The sequence below is a fragment of the Theropithecus gelada genome, chromosome 13, assembly GCF_003255815.1.
Source record: "Theropithecus gelada isolate Dixy chromosome 13, Tgel_1.0, whole genome shotgun sequence".
NCBI lineage: Eukaryota > Metazoa > Chordata > Mammalia > Primates > Cercopithecidae > Theropithecus > Theropithecus gelada.
In genome coordinates, this window is record NC_037681.1 from 52,569,304 (window position 1) to 52,590,663 (window position 21,360).

Here is a 21,360-nt window from a genome sequence, read left to right on the forward strand (position 1 = left end):
TAAACAAATTACAAGCATAATGAGGAATGTGATAATTATATGGCTTAAAGGTACCTCTCCAGGCCGGGTGCAGTGGCTCACGCCTGTAATCCCAGCACTTTGGGAGGCCAAGGCAGGTAGATTACCTGAGGTCAGGCATTTGAGACCAGCCTGGTCAACATGGTGAAACCCTGGCTCTACTAAAAATACAAAAATTAGCTGGGTGTGGTGGCACATGTCTATAATCTGCCAGTGACTAGGTGTGTGGTTTTGCCGAGCAGGGGATAACAGTAGTACCTATATCAAAGGCTGTTATGAGGATTAAATGAGCTATCACATAATCACGCTTTTTTTTTTTTTTTTTTTTTTTTTTTAGACAGAGTCTTGCACTGTCGCCTGGGCTGGAGTGCAATGGCATGATCTCAGCCCACTGCAACCTCTGCCTCCCAGGTTAGAGCGATTCTCCTGCCTCAGCCTCCTGAGTAGCTGGGATTACGGGCTCCTGCCACCACCCCTGGCTAATTTTTTGTATTTTCAATAGAGATGGGGTTTCACTATGTTGGCCAGGATGGTCTCAAAAACCTGACCTTGTGATCCACCTGCCTTGGCCTCCCAAAGTGCTGGGATTACAGGCATGAGCCACCGCACCAGCTTTTTTTTTTTTTTGAGATGGAGTCTCACTCTGTCACCCAGGCTCCATCTCAGCTCGGTGCAACCTCCGCCTCCTGGGTTCAAGCAATTCTCCTGCCTCAAGCGATTCTCCTGCCTCAGCCTCCCGAGTAGCTGAGATTACAGGTGCCCACCACCACACCCAGCTAAGTTTTGTATTTTTAGTAGAGACAGGGTTTTGCCATGTTGGCCAGGCTGATCTCAAACTCTTGACCTCAAGTGATCTGCCTGCCTCAGCCTCCCAAAGTGCTGGGATTACAGGTATGAGCCACTGTGCCTGGCCTCAAACTCTTAGAATACTGTCTACTACATATTAAGAGCTCATTAAATCCTAGGTATAGGCCAGGGGTGTTGGCTTGTGCTTGTAATGCTAGCACTTTGGGAGGCTGAGGCAGGAGGATCACTTGAGCCCAGGAGTTCCAGACCAGCCTGGGTAACATAGCAAGACCTCACCTCTACTAAAAAAGATTATTGTGGCTGCAGTGTGGAGAACAGACTGTAGATAGACAATAACACCTAAGATTTTATCTATTTTTTATTTCTTAATTTTTTTGAGACAAAGTCTTGCACTGTTGCCCGGGCTGGAGTGCAGGTGCATGATCTTGGCTCACTGCAACCTCTGCCTCCCAGGTTCAAGCAATTCCCCTGCCTCAGCCTTCTGAGTAGCTGGGATTACAGGCACCCGCCACTATGCCCAGCTAATTTGTTGTATTTTTAGTACAGACAGGGTTTCACCATGTTGGCCAGGCTGGTCTCGAACTCCTGGCCTTGTGATTCGCCCGCCCCAGCCTCCCAAAGTGCTGGGATTACAGGCGTGAGCCACCGCGCCCGGCAAGATTTTATTTTTTAAAATTTGAGAGAAAGTCTCAGTATGGTGCCCAGGCTGGTCTCAAACTCCTGAGCTCAAGTGATCCTCCTGTCTTGGCCTCCCAAAGTGCTAGGATTACAGGCATGAGCCACTATGCCCAGTCCACAGTAACCTTTTAAAAAATGTAAACATCACTCCTTGTTAAAACTGTTCTCTGGCTTCTTGTCTCACTTGCGGGGGGCGGGGCGCGGGAGGGCAGGAAGGGGGAGAAAGCACTTCACCATTAATTTAGAAATTCCTGCTTGATCTGGCCCCTGTCTAGCACTTAGATCTTCTCTTCATTTCTTCTTCTCAAGCACAAAACTCCAGACTTCCTTAAGATCTTAAAATACCCTACTCAATTTGACTTACAGTTTTTGCACTAGCTGTTCATTCTGCCTGGAAAAATCTTCACGAAAAGACTTGCCATTCAGAAATTAAATTTCACCTCCTTAGAGCTAAGTTTTCTCTGACCACCACCCTAAATTGGCCACCCAGTTGCTTTTTGTTTTTCTTTCTTTTTAGATTGTTTTTGTAGAGACAGGACCTTCCTATATTGCCCAGGGTGATCTCCAACTTCTGGCCTCAAGGGATCTTCCCGCTTGGCCTCCCAAAGTGCTGGGATTACAGGTGTGAGCACCACACCCACCCAGTTGTTCTATATAGCATTACATGTTCAGCATCCCTAATCCAACCATCTGAAATTAAAATGCTCCAAAATCAAAACTCTGTGATCGTCAACATGATGCCACAGTGGAAAAGTCCACGCCTGACTGCATCTGAAAAGTTTTGTTTGATACACACAATTTTTTAAATTGCATAAAATTACCCTGAGGCTATGTGTATAAGGTGTATATGAAACATAAATGAATTTCAAGTTTAGAAATTCGTTCCCCCTCACCCCATCCCCAAGATAAAGAGCCAAAATCTGAAACAGTTCTGGTCCCAAGCATTTGGGATGAGGGATACTCAACCTGTATGCAGTTTTCTACATGACACTACTTATGAATATCTTTTAAAAATTTCTTTATCCCTACTTGTTTTCTGTCTCCTCTACTAGAATATAATTTCCACGAGTACCTGACAAACACACGTGCTACATATTCAATCTTTATCTAATGAATTTAATATTTTCCAAATTTTCTATAATTAACATTACTTCTATATTATTAATTTTAGAGAATCCAAATAGCATTTTATTAAGTAGACCATTAGTCGGTCCGAGTTAAAATTCTGCTACTACAGCAAACTATATGTATGACTCAAGACAAGTTTCTTTTTTGTGAGACCGGAGTCTCGCGCTGTCGCCCAGGCTGTAATGTAGTGGCGCGATCTCGGCTCACTGCAACCTCCGCCTCCTGGGTTCAAGCGATTCTTCTGCCTCAGCCTCCCGAGTAGCTGGGATTACAGGCGCGCGCCATCACGCCCTGCAGTTTTAGTAGGGTGGGGTTTCACCATGTTGGCCAGGCTGGTCTCGAACTCCTGACCTCAAGTGATCCGCCTGCCTCGCTGCCGAAAGTGCTGGGATTACGGGAGTTAGCCACCACGCCCGGCGGAGGCAAGTTTCTTCGTTCCTCACTTGTAAAACTGGAATACTGTCTATTTTCATAAGGTTAAATCATACAACACAGGTAAAAGCGTTTCAGCACTCAACGAAATTTTTCTAACATAACGAAAAACTCCTGCTTGCTCCTTGCCTTGCCCTTGGACTCAACGCTTCAAGTCCCGACCAATCCTTCCGAGAGCTCAGAGGGAGCCGCTCTAGCAGCCTACCGCCACGCAGTGCAGTGGCAGCCGGGAAGAGGGCTAAGCCCGGAGGCCAGAGCACGCACTTCCGCCCACGCCTTCCTCACAGCCAATCGCCCACTAGTGCCCCACCCCTTCCGTTCTGGGAAAACTCGAGCACCAAGAAAGCCTTCCGGCGGGAGCTGTGCAGCTCCTTATCATGGTGAGTTGGCTGTTGGGGTGAGGGGTTCGGCTGTAGCTGATTCGGTTTATCTTATCTGGTCCCTAAGCGGCCTTGAAATCCCTCAGCCACCCGGAGGAGGGGGCATTGAAGTTGAAGTCGGGCCCCTTGGCTGGAGCGGCTGTCTCCCAAAATGTTCTCCTCAGAGTTCTGGTCCCCTTTGGTCCCTTACCTGTACCGCAGGCGCTCCCGAACCAGGCCCCGCTGCAGGCCGAGCTTTCAGCTCCTGGCGAGTTTCTGACTTCCCTCTGCCTAGATTTCTTTAATGTAATAAAAGTCTTTGCCAGCGTCAACAACTAGACCACTAACAAAAGATCTGAAAACAAGTCCACAGCAACAACTCTAATAGTGATTGTTAGAGCAGTGGCGATAACGCCAGCGGAAATAAAGAAGGTTATTAATAGGGTTTTAAGGCAGACGCCTCACTCTGCAATTTGGCTTTACTAAATATGAAGTAGCCTGATTACGGCAGCAACTTTCATAAGCGGAGTAACTACAGAAAGTCAAGGTGTTGGTAGGACGTCTTATTGCTGCTTTGTTTCTGCGTTTGTAGAAACTAATGGAAGACCCAGTAGACGTAATGGCTGTTGGGATATGGTGTTTTCTCTCAAATTTGTTAGAATTGGTCATTGTTTACCTTTAGAGCTCAAATATATAGCTATGAACTTTATTTAAAAATAAGCAGTTGGTTGGGATTTCAAGTGTCAGAGTGGTGTGTGCCTTTTGAAAATGCATTTATTAGAAAAATTCATGGAGTACTTATTGATAACCTACGTATGAAAGAGACCACATTTCTGTGCCTAAGCTTTTGTCACTGTACTAAGTTTTTTACATAAGTGGATATGGTCGGGAAAATGTCTTACTCACACTATGTTATGTAAATTTTCTGTAATCCTTTTGCACACAGAAAATGGGTAAAAGTTTACCCTTTTTGGCTAATGATCAAATAGCCTTCAGTTATGCTCTTTTTCAAAACATTCACCATTGTGTAGCTTGTAGCCAGAGTTATATTTCTAAAATTTGACTACATCACTCCCTTACTCAAATTTTCTTTCTTTCTTTCTTTCTTTTTTTTTTTTTTGTAGCACTCAAGATAAAGTCCTGTTTAGCATGGCATGCGAAGCCACTCATTATCAAGCTTCTTACTTTTACAGCCTCTTTTGTTGTTGTTGCTGTTGTTGTTGTTTTTGAGATGGAGTTTCCCTCTTGTTGACCAGGCTGGAGGGCAATGGCGCGATCTCGGCTCACCACAACCTCCGCCTCCCGGGTTCAAGCGATTCTCCTGCCTCACCCTCCCGAGTAGCTGGGATTACAGGAATGCACCACCACACCTGGCTAATTTTGTATTTTTAGTAGAGATGGGGTTTCTCCGTGTTGATCCGGTTGGTCTCGAACTCCTGACCTCGGGTGATCCTCCCGCCTCTGCCTCCCAAAGTGCTGGAATTACAGTCGTGAGCCAGTGTGCCCGGCCACAGCCTCTTTTTTTTTTTTTTTTTTTAATGCATACACGTATGTAACATCCGTATTTCAGCCACAGTGAATAGCTTGCAAATCATGCTGTATGAATTGAGCCTTTGTACCAACTTTGCATATGCTCTTCCATCCGCCTGAATTGTTCCCTGTCCTCTACCGGCTGTCCTTATCAGAATAACCCTTATATATCCTTAACTATTTTTCATGAGCCTTTCCCCCATGTTCCAGTATACTGTTAGTTGCTTCTCCTTTGTGCTCTGGTGGTACCTTGTGCTTTTATACATACACACACACACCAGTTTTGTTACATAAAGCTGCACAAAACGAATACATACAATAGAAACTTGCCTATAATACTGATGATTTGAAGGGATTTGAAGGTAAAGGGACAAGAGACTTAAAATTCAGAGGTCTTTCAGGCTGTACACCTTCATTAACTCACAGCCCTAATTTAATAAAGTAAAGCTTGAATCTCTTGTGCTTTTTACCATTAACATCTGTAATCCTTACAGACTGTGTTAAAATTGTGTATTTATTTGTCCTTCTCACTTTCTAGACTGTAAGCTCATTGAGAGCAGGACCTATGTGTTTCACTCTGGTATTCCCGGAGCTTTGTATAGTGCCTGGCCCAGAGGAAGTTGTCAGTAAACATCTGTTTTATAAGACACTGAAAACCTATGGCACTGTATCTTTATGCTTGAAACATTAGTATTAGTCATGCAGGGAAACAGTATTTAAGGTTTATTTTAAAGGATATTGAGAAAAGGTTTTGTGTTTATTAAGAACATGCTATGTGAAAGCAGTACTTTCTTAGAAAATACAAAGAAAAATACAAATAAAACATCTGTTTTATAAAGCACTGAAAACCTATGGCACTATATCTTTATGCTTGAAACATTAGTGTTAGTCATGCAGGGAAACATTTTTTAAGGTTTATTTTTAAAAATAAGTATTTTAAAATATTGAGAAAAAGGTTTTGTGTTTAAGAATATGCTATGTGAAAACAGTGCTTTCTTGGAAAATATAAATATAAATATATGATATTAAAATATAAATATATAAAAACAAAATATAAAGAAAAATAGCCTTTGTCAGTAGTGAAGTTACTAAATTATAAAGCAGCGCAACAAGTTGAAGGCTATACTTTGATTAATGCAAAATAAGTGGCATTAAAAAAACACTACAGTTTGGAATGATCTAGGAAGACTTCATTTAAGAAGTGAAACATGAAACTAAGTACTTTGTGCCCCAGTCTAATACTCTTAATCTAGTACTTGTTTCTCATTATATGAATAAGAGCTTGGGTTAGACAGATCTGGCTTTTTCACGCAAGAGCGGTGTGATGAGACAAAGAGTAGACCAGTTTAACCGAAGTTGAGGGTTTCTATGTGGAGTAAGAGGTAAGACTGGAAAGAAACAGGCTAAGTCATTGAAAACCTGGAAATTCTGGTTGTAAAATCTGGAGTTTATTCTGATAGCAATGGAGAGCCAATATAATTTTAGGAAGAGTGATATGAGCATTAGGATTTTTGTTTTATTTTCATTGTCAGGATGGCATCAGAAGTGGCCTTCTGCCTCTTAGAAACCTTGTTGATTCTCTTAACCTGAAACTTAAAGTCGGCTAGGGTTAAACAGAAGATGTCCAAAAATAACAATATTAAGGAGAATTTTTTAAATCATTGGAACCAAAATATCTCACATGTAATTCCTTAAGAATATATATACATATGTACATACACATATGTAATATTTATACATATGTGTGTGTGTATTTATTTATTTATTTATTTATTTTGAGATAGGGTCTTGCTCTGTGGCCCAGGCTGGAGTAAAGTGTGATCCTGGCTCACTACAGCTTTGACTTCCTGGGCTCATGCAATCCTCCCACCTTGGCGTCCTGAGTAGCTGGGACTACAGCCGTGTACCACCATGCCTAGCTAATTTTTTTCTTTTCAATTTTTTGTAGAGACAGGGTCTCAGTATATTGCCTAGGCTGGTCTTGAACTCCTGGGCTCAAGTGATCCTCCTGACTCAGCCACCCAGAGTGGTGGAATTACAGGCATGAGCCACTATGGCCAGCCAAGAAAAAAATATATTTATTAATATTAACATTTATTAACATCTAAAGTGAAAATAGCATATTCTTTTAAAACTGGATTAGTTTAGCTGTCAGGTTATACACACACAGTGGTCTTTATTTGGATATAAAAATGGTAACATTTTTCTGGTGCTTTATTTTTACTTTTTTCACCTTTCTATTATGAAAATTTTTATACATACACAGAAGTAGAGAGACCATAATATGAGCCCCCTTGTACCTGTCACGTGGCATCAACAATTATCAACACTCTGCTGTTGTTTTTCTTATGCCAAATATCTAGTGCTTGGCCTTTTTTCCTGCTTTTCCTGAGTCTCAGCATAATGCAACTAATGATGCCTAAGCTTTGAAGAAATGAGTTATCCCTCCTTATAACCACTTAATTGCTCTCTAGATGCTATGTAGGAAAATCATGCTTGCATTGGATTTGAAAGTTTTTTACATTTATATATATATAAATTTTTTTTTTTTTTTTTTGAGACGAAATCTCACTCTGTTGCCCAGGCTGGAGTGCAGTGGCATAATCTTAGCTCACTGCAAGCTCTGCCTCCCGGGTTCGCGCCATTCTCCTGCCTCAGCCTCCTGAGTAGCTGGGACTACAGGCGTCCACTACCACGCCCGGCTAATTTTTGTATTTTTAGTAGAGACGGGGTTTCACCGTATTGGCCAGGATGGTCTCAATCTCCTGACCTCGTGATCTGCCCGCCTCAGCCTCCCAAAGTGCTGGGATATAGGCATGAGCCTCCGCGCCCGGCCTACATTTATAATTTTTTAATACCTCAGTTTCACTGCTTTCTGGGGCTTCAGTGTTTGAGTCAAATTGACCAACTTTAGTGAGGTAGAAATGTAATAAGGTTGGTATAGTGATTGTGGCTTTTACCATCTAGGAAAGTATTTCATTAAAATTCAAATCCAAAAATTTATGTTTGTGGCACTTAGCAATCAAATTACTGTGTATGAGCCATTTAAAATTGTGAAGGATTTTTTTCCCCCTGTAATGATACTTCCTTTTGGAATGACAAAATATTCTCTTTAAAAGTAGCTATAGAATTTTGCTTTTGGAAACCTATACCAGAAAAATTAATAGGGCCATGCCAAATTTTCAGCATAAAAAAAGGCTAAGTATTTTTGAATGATAACTGAAACAATTAGTAATCAGGTCTTTTGGCACTATTCCCGTTCTTACCAGTAGACATCACAAATTCGATTCATTATAGCACACACTTAAAGTACCGTTTTTTGCCTTCTTCATAGACATAAGTTTCTGCCTCATTATCAGTACTACGTCATAGAAAAATGACAGGAATGGTTTTCACCAAATTTGGGACAGTCTGATTTTTAATACGGCAAACAGGATATTCACTCCTTCGCCGCAGGATGAGACTGCAGTAGAGTGAATATCCTGTTTGCTGTGTAGCCTATGTTTAAAATCAGACTGTCTTCCTCAAAAGCAGCTGGAACTGAGGTTCAAGAGATGGATGTGACTGTGTATAGGGAGAGGCATACCATTTTTATTTTTAAAGTATCAACAGAAATCATGATTTCACATTAACAATACAAAGTCGCAAATGTGAATAATGAGCAGGTATTGATTTGGCCAGCTTTATAAATGTGTAATTTTTAAAACTGGGTTATTTATCTTTTTAAAAATAATTTGTGGAAGCTCGTCATGTATAGAGAAAATTGGCCTATTGTCTGTTGTGAATTACAATTTTTTTTTTCACAGTTTGACCTTAAATCTTTTTTCCCCCTTTAGGATGAATATTACATTTGGCCATGAAATTATATAGTAAAATCAATCAATTTTTTTCCTTTAGAGCTTCTTGGTTTTTATGTCCTATTAAAAAAGGCTTCCCCCAAATCCCAGATTATAAAATAATACATCTAGGCTTTCTTCGATCAAGTACTCTATAATTCTGTATTTTAATTTTCAAAATAATAACAAATTAGAGTAAGGAGTATGGTAAGAGTGAAACATTACCTTGATTAAAATACCATTTATTGACTGGCTCATATTTTCTCCCACTGATATTGGATACTGCCTTTCTCATAAGTTAATTTCTCATATGTGTTTGAACTCTCCTTTCTGCTAAGGCTTTCCCATATGATTTCCTAAACTTGGGTGGTAAATCGCCTCAGTCTTCTCTCTCATTGGTGAGCCCTATCTTTACTGTCCCCAAACTGTATACTAGCAGGGGCCAGGGAGACTAGCCAGGGTGTCAGATACTTTGACTGAATGCCTAAGAGAGAATCTCAGGTGTTTTACTATAATAGTTGCCTGAACTTGCTTTCTTTTTGAGACAGTCTTACTCTGTCACCCAGGCTAGAGTGCAGTGGCGCGATCTTGGCTTACTGCAAACTCCACCTCCCAGGCTCAAGAGATTCTCATCCCTCAGCCTCCTGAGTAGCTGGTATTACAGGTGTGCACCACCACACCCGGCCAATTTTTATATTTTTAGTAGAGATGGGGTTTCGCCATGAACTCCTGGCCTCAAGTGATCCCTCTGCCTCGGCCTCCCAAAGTGCTGGGATTACAGGCATGAGCCCCAAGCACTGCCACATATATAGCTTTAATTAGGTGAATTTTCAGTAGAAATTTCCAGTAGAGCTGTTTGGCAAACTGTTTCTTTTTTGGTTCAAATTGCCTTATCCATTTAAAAATAGAGTGTGGTCTGGAGCTAAAAAGCCTGGTTTTGAATTTCTGCTCAGCCATTTACTAGCTCTTTGACTTTGGATGGCTTACTAAAAGTTGTCTCCACCCACGTAGGTTTATTGTGAATATTCAATCCATAAATACACATAAAGTATCTAGAATAAGTGCTTGGTGTCTATTGAGTACTTAATAAATATTGGTTATTATTACCACTATCTCATACCATAGCATAGGAACCACTATATCATATCATAGGAACTCAGAAGATGATTAAATATTTAAATGCTGATTTGTATATTGTTTGTTTGAAAGGGGACAATTCATCTCTTTCGAAAACCACAAAGATCCTTTTTTGGCAAGTTGTTACGGGAATTTAGACTTGTAGCAGCTGACCGAAGGGTAAGTTATTCCTTAACCCCAATTTTAATTATTGCACAAACAACATTATAACATTGAAGAAAGATAATTTTTAAGGCAAATAGAAATCACTCCTGATCCCACCACACTGTTTTCATTTTTCTATGTTGGAAAAGTGTTTTTTTAGTGTAAAATTGCAGTCGTTTGGTGTTAAATTGTTTTGCTTTGGTAGGAATCTTCTGTTAAAGTTTTGATTCTAATTCTGAACTGTTTTAAAGAAAAATGGTTTTGTGGTTGCTTTTGGTTATTACGTTTTCAAAAAATTAAATGGATCCAATCTAAAGCCATGTTTTCTCTTTTATTTATTTATTTTTGAGATGGAGTTTCACTCTTGTTGCCCAGGCTGGAGTGCAATGGCATGATCTGGGCTCACCGCAACCTCTGCCTCCCGGGTTCAAGCGATTCTCCTGCCTCAGCCTCCCGAGTAGCTGGGATTACAGGCATGGGCCACCACGCTCGGCTAATTTTTTGTATTTTTAGTAGAGATGGGGTTTCTCCATGTTGGTCAGGCTGATCTCGAACTCCTGACCTCAGGTGATCTGCCCACCTCCACCTCCCAAAGTGCTGGGATTACAGGCCTGAGCTACCGCACCTGGCCCATGTTTTCTCATTTTTAATGTAGGGCAAGAAAAATATGTCATGTTTTGAGACTGTAAATAAAAAGATGTAATTGCCATCCTTTTAGGCCACCAATGTATACCTTCTAGTTACTGTGTTTCATGCTTCTCATTGTTGTCTAAATGATAAATTCTCTTAGGGAACTGACTATCTCTATTTTGCTCACCTTTTTATAGAAGTACAATATAAGCATCCAGTAAATATTTGATGACTTTTAAGTAAAGCCAGCTTCAATGAAACAATAATAAGCAGTACCAATGGGCAGTCCAATTGAAACTCTGCCATATTTTCACTATTTTTCAACTCCCTTATCTTCATTTGCTTCCTTATCCAGCTTAGATTCTATGCTCCATCATTATCATCTCCCTCCTTTTTGTTCTTTTTTTTTGAGATGGAATCTTGCTATATTATCCAGGCTGGTCTTGAACTCCTGGGCTCAAGGGATCCTCCTGCCTCAGCCTCCTGAGTAGCTGGGATTGCAGGTGTACACCACCACTCCCAGCTGGTATCATTTTCTTTTGTATACTCTCAGCTCTTTTGTGCTCCCCTTCCCTCTGTCTTAATTCCTGGAAAATCCCCAATCTTCATTAAGTTCACTTTCTTTTCTTTTCTGTTCTGTTCTGTTCTCTTCTTAGATGGAGTCTTGCTCTGCCGCCCAGGCTGGAGTGCAGTGGCATGAGCTCAGCTCACTGCAACCTCCACCTCCCGGGTTCAAGTGATTCTCCTGCCTCAGCCTCCCAAGTAGCTGGGATTACAGGCACGTACCACCAGGCCCAGCTAATTTTTGTAGTTTTAGTAGAGATGGGGTTTCACCATGTTGGCCAGGATGGTTTCGATCTCCTGACCTCATGATCCGCCCGCCTCGGCCTCCCAAAGTGCTGGGATTATAGGTGTGAGCCACTGCGCCCAGCCAAGTTCACTTTCTTTCTACTCTCTACTTGCATCTAAGCAACTGAATGTAACCTGAGAGAAACAAAACCATGCAACTGGTCTCACTTTGAATTCATGATCAGACAGACCATTAGTGCTGCCTGTATTTCTTTCATTCTATACTTCCTTCGTTCATTCAATTTTCCAATTTCCTAGATGGCTATTTCATACCATGTTCTTTCATTTCTATCCTCAAGCTTCTAATACCATCTTCATCCTCACCGTAAGCCAATGATCTTGCTTCCTGTTTCACCAAGGTAAAAGAAGTAATCAGAAGAAAACTTCTACATCTGTCATTAGCACATCAGCCATCACTCTGCCTTCCCTCCTATTTCTCTGGACAAGCTTTCAGTTATCCTCTATAAAGCCAGTTCTTTCACTTGTTACCTACTGAAAGATGATGTTCGTATAATTGTTCTGTTTCTTGCATCATTGTTTTTCTTGCATCATTCTCTTTCTTGCATCGTAATTACATGTTATAAGTTCCACTCTCAGGGCTGCTTCATTTCTCAGCTTCCTTTTGTGGCAAACCTCCTTGAAAGACTTGTCAGTACACTGTATTCACCTTCACTTCTCCCCATCTCTATTAAACACATACCAGTTTGGCACTGGTCCCCACTAATTTATGTAAACAGCTTTTACAAGGTAACCAAAAACCTCTGTGTTGCCAAAATCAAGATCTTTCCTTATGTCTCATCTTACTTGATTGATGTTGAACAGCCAAGGTCAGTACTTTCTTTTTTTTTTTTTTTTTTGAGACAGTCTTGCTCTGTCGCCCAGACTGGAGTGCAATGGCACAACCTCGTCTTACTGCAACCTCCGCTTCCCTGGTTCAAGCGATTCTCCTGTCTCAGCCTCCCAAGTAGCTGGGATTGCAGGCACCTGCCACCATGCCTGGCTGATTTCTTATTTCAGTAGAGATGGGATTTCACCATGTTGACCAGGCTGGTCTTGAACTCCTGACCTTCACCTGCCTCGGCCTCCCAAAGTGTTGGGATTACAGGCGTGAGCCATTGCACCTGGACAAGATTAGTAACTTTTAAGAACATCATTATGCCCTTTATTCAGATTCACCAGTTGCTTACATTTTGCCCCATTTGCTTCATCATTGTTTCTATAATATGTACCTATAGAGACAATATGCATATGTATATGTATTTTTCTCAACTATTTGAGAATTTCTATGTCAGAATTTATTTTCTCTTGAACAACTCTCCTGGAATTATTCCTTTAAATTTGTATACTATAACTTAGCTGATGACACTTTTGGTAGATGTGTGACACAGACTTTTTGAAGGAAGTTATGTTTATTCCTTTGAATATCAGAGTATAAATTATAGCAACTTGAGCAGACCTTGTGAAATTTATCACTTGTGTACACATAAGAGTGATTTTTATTTTCACAGTCCTGGAAGATACTGCTCTTTGGTGTAATAAACTTGATATGTACTGGCTTCCTGCTTATGTGGTGCAGTTCTACTAATAGTATAGGTATGTCACCTTTGTATTTTTATGGAGTTGTTATTTTCACTTTTGTTTTTCTCATTGGAAATAAAGGTATATCTTATATAGAATATATTCTGAAATGTATTTAACTCAAATGATTTAAATAAGGGAATATATTTAAAACTTCCTTGTAAGCTATAAAATTTTGTTCATTTGTTAACATTGTATCTTTTCTTTTTTTAAAGTTTTTTCCTTTTAAAATATATTTTAAAGTAGCAATGGGGTCTCACCATGTTGCCCAGGCTGGTCTCAAACTCCTGAGCTCAAACGATCTACCCACCTCGGCCTCCCAAAGTGCTGGGATTACAGGCGTAAGCCACAATGCCTGGCCATTTTCATTTTAAATAAGCTGTTATTTTTTAAAAAAAAAGTCATTAAATCTATTTGGAGATTTGTTTTTGTTTTGTTTTTTTGTTTTTTTGGTTTTTTTTTTTTGAGATGGAGTGTCACTCTGTTGCCAGGCTGGAATGCAGTGCTGTAATCTTGGCTCACTGCATCCTCCGACTCCCTGGTTCAAGCGATTCTCCTGCCTCAGCCTCCCAAGTAGCTGGGATTACAGGCACGCACCACCAGGCCCAGCTAATTTTTGTAGTTTTAGTAGAGATGGGGTTTCACCATGTTGGCCAGGATGGTTTCGATCTCCTGACCTCATGATCCGCCCGCCTCGGCGTCCCAAAGTGCTGGGATTAGAGGTGTGAGCCACCGCTCCCAGCTGGAGATTTGTTTTTAATGTAATAGATTAAAACTTTAGTTTATACAGTTTATAAGTTAGATTTTGAGGTTTGTTGGCTTTTCCTTAAAAAGGGAATTCTGTAATTTTTTCTTTGTTGGCTTTTCCTTAAAAAGGGAATTCTGTAATTTTTTCTTGTATCTTAACTTTTTATGTTTTTTAATGCATTGTTCCTTTGTTCTGTTGTTCAAACAATACATTTGAAATAGTGCTGAGATTACAGAAGCAGGCAGAAAAATGGTCACAGGGCTTTTTAACATTCATTACTTCATTTTTCCTAATGGAGAAATCAGGTTGGGAGGTAAGCTTTTCTACCAACCAACTTTGGCTACATGTATTGATCAAATTTACTAGATAACTGGCAATATATCAGGTTGGCGAGTGACTCAAAAGTTTTTTGATGATGGATACCCCTGGTAGAAATAATTTGGGTGACTTGCTGTATTTTTTTAGAGGGGTCAGTAATATTTTAATCATTTTTTTGGTTGTTTTGCAGCTTTAACTGCCTATACTTACCTGACCATTTTTGATCTTTTTAGGTAAGTTTTTAGGAAATCTTAATGTTTTGGAGCCAATAAGGAATTTGGTAGAAATGTGGTATAGCCATACAATTCAGCAATGAAAACAGCAGCTACTGATATCGTATAAGAAAACAATAAAAACATTATACTATGAAGACAGTCATAAAGGACCACATATTGTATGATTTCATTTATATGAAATGTCCAGAACAGGCAAGTCTATGGAGAGAAAAAGTAGATTATGAAGAAGTTTTCTTTGCTTAAAGGAAAGTAATCTAAATAAGTAAAATTATCAACATAGAACAAACACACAAACAACAGTAATTAGAGACATAACAGTAATTAGAGGCTGGGTGGGGTGGCTCACGCCTGCAATTCCAGCACTTTGGGAGGCCAAGGCGGGTGGATCACTTGAGATCAGGAGTTTACGACCAGCCTGGCCAACGTAGTGAAACCCCATCTCTACTAAAAATACAAAATTAGCCAGGCATGGTGGCTTGTGCCTGTAGTCCCAGCTACTTGGGAGGGTGAGGCATAAGAATCGCTTGGACCCAGGAAGCGGAGGTTACAGTGAGCCGAGATTGTGCCACCACACTCCAGCCTAGGCAACAAGAGCAAAACTCAGTCTCAAAAAACAAAAAAACAAAACATTTATAAATTTGATTATATTAAAGTTAAAAACTCTAGGTAGCAAATGTCACCTTAAACAGAGAGTAACCTGAGAAGATACTTGTAATTCATACCTCAAAGGACTAATTTTGCTAATATTTGAAGGGCCCTACAATTTAATAAGACGAAGGCCCAATAAAAGAAAAGTAAGAAAAAAAATTTATAATACATACGAGAGTTTACAGAACAGGAACTATAAATGACACTTATGAAAAGTTGCTCATCTTCACTAACAGTAAGAGAAATGCAAATTAAAATTACTCCGAGATGCTGTTTTGCCTGTCATGTTGGGAAAGATTAAAAGATTTGAGTATAGCTGTGTTGTTGAGTGTGTTAGGGAAACACGTGCTCTTTTGTTTTTAAAAAGATGGCTTTATTCGGCTGGGCGCAGTGGCTCATGCCTGTAATCCCAGCACTTTGGGAAGCTGAGGAGGGCAGATCACAAAGTCAGGAGTTCGAGACCAGCCTGGTCAATATGGTGAAACCCCGTCTCTACTAAAAATACAAAAATTAGCTGGGCATGGTGGTGGGCATCTGTAGTCCCAGCTGCTTGGGAGGCTGAGGCAGGAGAATTGCTTGAACCTGGGAGGCAGAGGTTGCAGTGAGCTGAGATCGCGGCACTGCACTCCAGCCTGGACAACAGAGCGAGACCCCATCTCAAAAACCAAAACAACAACAACAAAAAAAACCACCAGTTCACTGTAAATGTGAATGTTTGAATGTTTATTTTTGGATTTTCAGGTCTGTCCCATTGATCTGTATGTCTGTCCTTTATGCCAGTACCATCAGTCTTGATTACTGCAGCTCTGTAGTAGGTTTTGAAATTGGGAAGTATGAATATTCCAGCTCAGGCATTCTTTTTGCTCAGGCTGGAGTGCAGTGGGTTGACTTCGGCTCACTGCAGCCTCAGTCTTTACCTCCTGAGCTCAAATGATGCAACTCAGCCTCCTAAGTGAGTGGTACCACAAGCTTGTGCCACCACATTTGCCAATTTTTTGATATTTTGTAGAAATGAGGTCTTCCTATGTTGCCCAGGCAGGTCTCAAATTTCTGGGCTCAAGTGATCCTCCTGCCTTTCCCTCCCAAAGTGTTGGGATCACAAGCGTGAACTACCTGTCCTGGCTGGAAACAGGCACTTTTATACATTGCTGGTGGGAATATAAATTGGTGCAGCATCTCGAGGGCAGTTTGGCAATATCAATTAAATTTAGAAATGCCCATAACTGGCCGGGCGCGGTGGCTCACACCTGTAATCCCAGCACTTTGGGAGGCCGAGGTGGGCGGATCACAAGGTCAGGAGATCGAGACCACGGTGAAATGCCGTCTCTACTAAAAATACAAAAAATTAGCCAGGCGCAGTGGCGGGCGCCTGTAGTCCCAGCTACTCAGGAGGCTGAGGCAGGAGAATGGCGTGAACCCGGGAGGTGGAGCTTACAGTGAGCCGAGATCGCGCCACTGCACTCTAGCCAGGGGGACAGAGCGAGACTCCGTCTCAAAAAAAAAAAAAAAAGAAATGCCCATAACCTTAGTTCCTTTTCTAGTAATTTATGCCACAGATACATTCCTGTGATCAAAAATGAGTTGCATATGAGGTTATTCAGTACAAAAGATTGGAAACAATCAGTATGTGAATGATGAAATAAATTATGGGGCATGTATACCCTATATTTTGGTACATATATATCATAGAATTCTCAAACTTGACCATACATCAGAATTACTTGGAAGGTCTTGTTAAAATACATGTTGCTCCATTTCCAGAGTTACTTATTCAGAAGGCCTTGGGTAGGACCCAAGAATTTGCATTTCTAGCAACAGATGAAACCGATCCTGCTGGGTATAGGGAACCCACTTATCTATGTAATTAAATATTATGTAGCCTTAAACAATAAAGCCAAAGCATTTTATGGTTTAGAGGTCCTAATGAGGGGAAAAAGCAAGATATACAACAGTGTATATAGTATGCTGCAATTTGCATTAAAAAGGGGGAAAGAGTAAGAATACACGCATGTTTACACATCCACACACTACAGTCATTTGCTTATATTTGCGTAAATATACATAGGAAGGATAAACAAGAAACTGATAGTAATAGGTGTCTTTAAGGAGGAAGACTCTGGCAGGGAGACGTAATTTAAAATCTTCCCACTATATATCTCTTTTGTAAATTTTGAATTTTAATTATATAAATAAAATGCCAATTTAAAAATAAAAGCAGATTAAGTATGTTACAGCCAAGAGTGGTGTCTCATGCCTGTAATCCCAGTGCTTTGGGAGGCTGAGGCAAGAGGACATTTGAGCCCAGGAGTTTGAGGCTGCAGAGAGCTATGATCTTAGCACTGTACTCCAGCCTCAGTGACAGATACCCTATAGACCAGGCACAGTGGCTCATGCCTGTAATCCCAGTACTTTGAGAAGCCAAGGTGAAAGGACCGCTTGAGCCCAGGAGTTCAAGATCAGTCTGGACAATACAGTGAAACCTCGTCTCTACAAAAAATTTTAAAAATTAGCCAAGTGTGGTGGTACACACCTGTAATCCCAGCTACTTACTGAATAGTAGGCATTAGGATCACTTGAGCCCAAAAGGTTAAGGCTGCCGTGAGCTATGATTGCACCATTGTACTCCAGTCTTGGGTCTTGGTGACAGACTGATACCTGTCTCAAAAAAAAAAAGGATTTTATTTTATTTATTTTTGAGACAGAGTCTCACCTGTCACCCAGGCTGGAGTGCAGTGGCACGATCTTGGCTCACTGCATGCATCCTCCGCCTCCTGGGCTCAAGCGATTCTCCTGTCTTAGCCTTCCGAGTAGCTGGGATTACAGGTGCCCACCACCATGCCCGGCTAATTTTTGTATTTTTAGTAGAGATGGGGTTTCACCATGTTGGCCAGGCTGGTCTTGAACTCCTGACCTCAGGTGGTCCTCCTGCCTCAGCCTCCAGAAGTGCTAGGATGACAGGCATGAACCACCACACTCAGCCCATTCATACACTTTAAAAAAGTTACTTTGGGGAATAATTATTAATGTTCCCAACCATATTTGATAATAATAAACTAATGGTAATAAAAATAGTAAAATTTTAAAACTAAAGTAATGTTGTTTCCCTAATGTCTTAAGGTTCATAAGGAAAATCTTTTCATTTAATTTGAAGAAGTTTCTTTCTTTAGAGGCTCATAATCTGCCATGTGAATTAGCTATCGATATATATTGTTTCAGATGAAAGGTGTGATTTACATTCATTTAGAGCTTCATTAACATCCAAACACAGAAGAAAGTGGTTATCTGATTTTAGACTGTTGTTTTTTTTTTTTTTTTTTTTTTTTTTGAGACGGAGTCTTGCTCTGTTACCCAGGCTGGAGTGCAGTGGCCGGATCTTAGCTCACTGCAAGCTCCGCCTCCCAGGTTCACGCCATTCTCCGGCCTCAGCCTCCCGAGTAGCTGGGACTACAGGCACCCGCCACCTCGCCCGGCTAGTTTTTTGTATTTCTTAATAGAGACGGGGTTTCACCGTGTTAGCCAGGATGGTCTCGATCTCCTGACCTCGTGAGCCGCCCGTCTTGGCCTCCCAAAGTGCTGGGATTACAGGCTTGAGCCACCGCACCCGGCCGACTGTTGTTAATAAATGCTACTGTTTTACAAAGAGGTGTAGAAATATATTTTAATAGAGAACATTAATACCAAAGTGGTGTTATTAAACTATGGAAATTAAAATAATTTATGCATATAAATAAAATCAAACATATTGAATGATTTGTTAATAAATGGGTGCTGATTTTTAGATTTATGTAGTAATGGGAAGTAAGTTCAATTAGTGTACCATATTTCATCAAACATTAGATGTTAAGAGTTTTAAGACAAATACTTATTTTATGTGTCCCCAAGAAAAATGCTGCTAATTCAACTGTGATGTACTGTAAGTTGTAAGACTAACCCTGATTTGAGGAGTATTAAGATGTGAAAAAATATGTGCTTCTTAAAAGTGATGAACTGTAGAAAAAGTTTCAGAGATTTTTATCCACTTTTAAGGGTAAAATTTTCAAAAGTTAATGTTTAGACACTGAATTTTTCAAATTTCTTATTAGTAACAAATATCATCTATAGAGTATTATTTACAAAGAAAAATTTTACAATTAATAATTGAAGCTTTGGCCGGGCGAGGTGGCTCATGCCTGTAATCCCAGCACTTTGGGAGGCCGACGCTGGCAGATTCCCTGAGCTCAGGAGTTGGAAACCACCCTGGGCAACATGGTAAAAACCCATCTCTACTAAAATACCAGAAAATGAGGTGGGCATGGTGGCGCACTCTTATAATCCCAGCTACTGGGGAAGCTGAGGTGGGAGAATCGCTTGAGCTTGGGAGGTAGAGGTTGCAGGAGCCAGGATTGTGCCACTGCACTCCAACTTGGGCGACAGAGTGAGACTCCGTCTCAAAAAAAAAAACATAAATAAATTAATGATTGAAGCTTCAATTGTATATTTCGTTTTTCTTTTCTTTTCTTTTTTTTTTTTTTTTATTTTTTGAGACAGGGTATTGCTCTGTCACCCAGGCTGAGTACAGTGACATAGTCATGGCTCACTGCAGCTGCAATCTCCTGGACTCAGGCGATCCTCCTACCTCAGCCTCTGGGGTAGCTGGGACTACAGGTACTCACCACCACACCTGGCTAATTTTTGCATATTTTTATGGTGACAGGGCATGACATGTTGCCTAGGCTGGTCTTATACTCCTGGGCTGTCAAATGATCCACCTGCCCTGACCTCCCAGAGTGCTAGGATTACAGGCATGCACCACCATGCCCAGCCTAATTGTATATTTCTGACTGCAGAAACTCATTTGGCTGCCTTTATCCAATGCAATTTCAAAAATCATCCATCCATTCAAAACCAACCTAGATTATTTGCTTAACTTCAATGTAAATACCATATTCTTGCTACTTACATGAATTGGAAGTGAGGTTAGCACACTATATGAACCCTGTCATGAGTGTGAAGTACTCTCAAGGAGTTAGCTAGGGCTCTTTTGATTGCAGCCATCAGACTTCCACTGGAGCTATACTGGGGGAGCAAAGGTGTAGGATACTTAATTCTACAGATTCAGGGGTGTTAATGGAATCTGAGGGCAGAGGTTTAGCTGGGCTCCATTGTAAGAATCAAACTTCTCCTTATCTGTCATCTCTGTTCCCTGTGTGTGGACATTGTTGAGCTATTTTCTTCCTGTAGGCCAGCATTCCCTACTCCCAAATCCGGGGATAGAAATATAAATACTGCTCCAAATTTTCAGATTTGCATTTCCATCATTCAATAAAGCAGCCAAATTAAGCCTGGAATGCTTTGGTTCCAGTTCCAAATCCTACTTCCAAATCCAGAGCAGCATTTTGACCCAGCTTAGGTTACATGCATCAGGTGTCTGTCTGTGGATGAGTCAGCTGTGGCCAGGGAGTAGGGTCATGTTAAGAACATACCAGTTCCCAGCCAGGCACGGTGCCTCGCACCTGTAATCCCAGCACTTTGGGAGGCCAAGGTGGGTGGATTACAAGGTCAGGAGTTCAAGACCAGCCTGGCCAACATGGTGAAACCTCATCTCTACTAAAAATACAAAAGTTAGTCGGGCATGGTGGTGCATGCCTGTAATCCCAGCTACTCAGGAGGCTGAGGCAGGAGAATCACTTCAACCCAGGAGGCGGAGATTGCAGTGAGCCGAGATCGCACCATTACACTCCAGCCTGGGCAATAGAGTGAGACTCCATCTAAAAAAAAGAACATATACCAGTTCCTGCTGTAAGTTTATAGATGGAGAAAAAAAATGAAGGATAGTTAATAACTGAGAATTGAGAATTGTGAGCTAGGGAGAGAGACTCTTGGCTCCCTGCTTCATGGAGCCTTTCATATTTCCATTTAGGGATTACAAAATACTTTGATGTCTTCAAGATCCATGAGATAGGAGTATATTATAAGGATGGCTTTTCAGCCAGGCGCGGTGGCTCACGCCTGTAATCCTAGCACTTTGGGTGGCCAAGATGGGTGGATCATTTGAGGCCAGGAGTTCGAGACCAGCCTGGCCAACATGGTGAAACCTCATCTCTACTAAAAAAAATACAAAAATTAGCTGGGCATGGTCGTTCACGCCTGTAATCACAGCTACTTGGGAGGTGGAGGCAGGACAATCACTTGAACCCGGAAGGAAGAGGTTTCAGTAAGCCGAGATGGCACTACTGCACTCCAGCCTGGGAAACAGAGCCAAGACTCTGTCTCAAAAAAAAAAAAAAAAAAAAAAAAAAAAAAAA

At 41.0% G+C, this 21,360-nt stretch overlaps 1 protein-coding gene across 4 annotated transcripts in view; it reads left to right on the plus strand.

Moving 5' to 3' along the window:
- The first annotated feature begins 3,380 nt into the window (after positions 1-3,380).
- Positions 3,381-21,360, plus strand: part of SLC30A6 (solute carrier family 30 member 6) — a 58,961-nt gene continuing 40,981 nt past the window's right edge. The window contains exons 1-4 of one of the 4 annotated variants that reach the window (XM_025354282.1): positions 3,387-3,443; positions 9,998-10,084; positions 13,057-13,141; positions 14,383-14,425. In XM_025354282.1, the coding sequence (XP_025210067.1) occupies positions 3,441-3,443; positions 9,998-10,084; positions 13,057-13,141; positions 14,383-14,425 (218 nt within the window). In that variant the 5' untranslated portion in view covers positions 3,387-3,440. Of the gene's footprint in view, positions 3,444-9,997; positions 10,085-13,056; positions 13,142-14,382; positions 14,426-21,360 lie in introns of all 4 variants that reach the window. The other 3 variants (XM_025354284.1, XM_025354285.1, XM_025354283.1) reach the window with 3 other exon arrangements.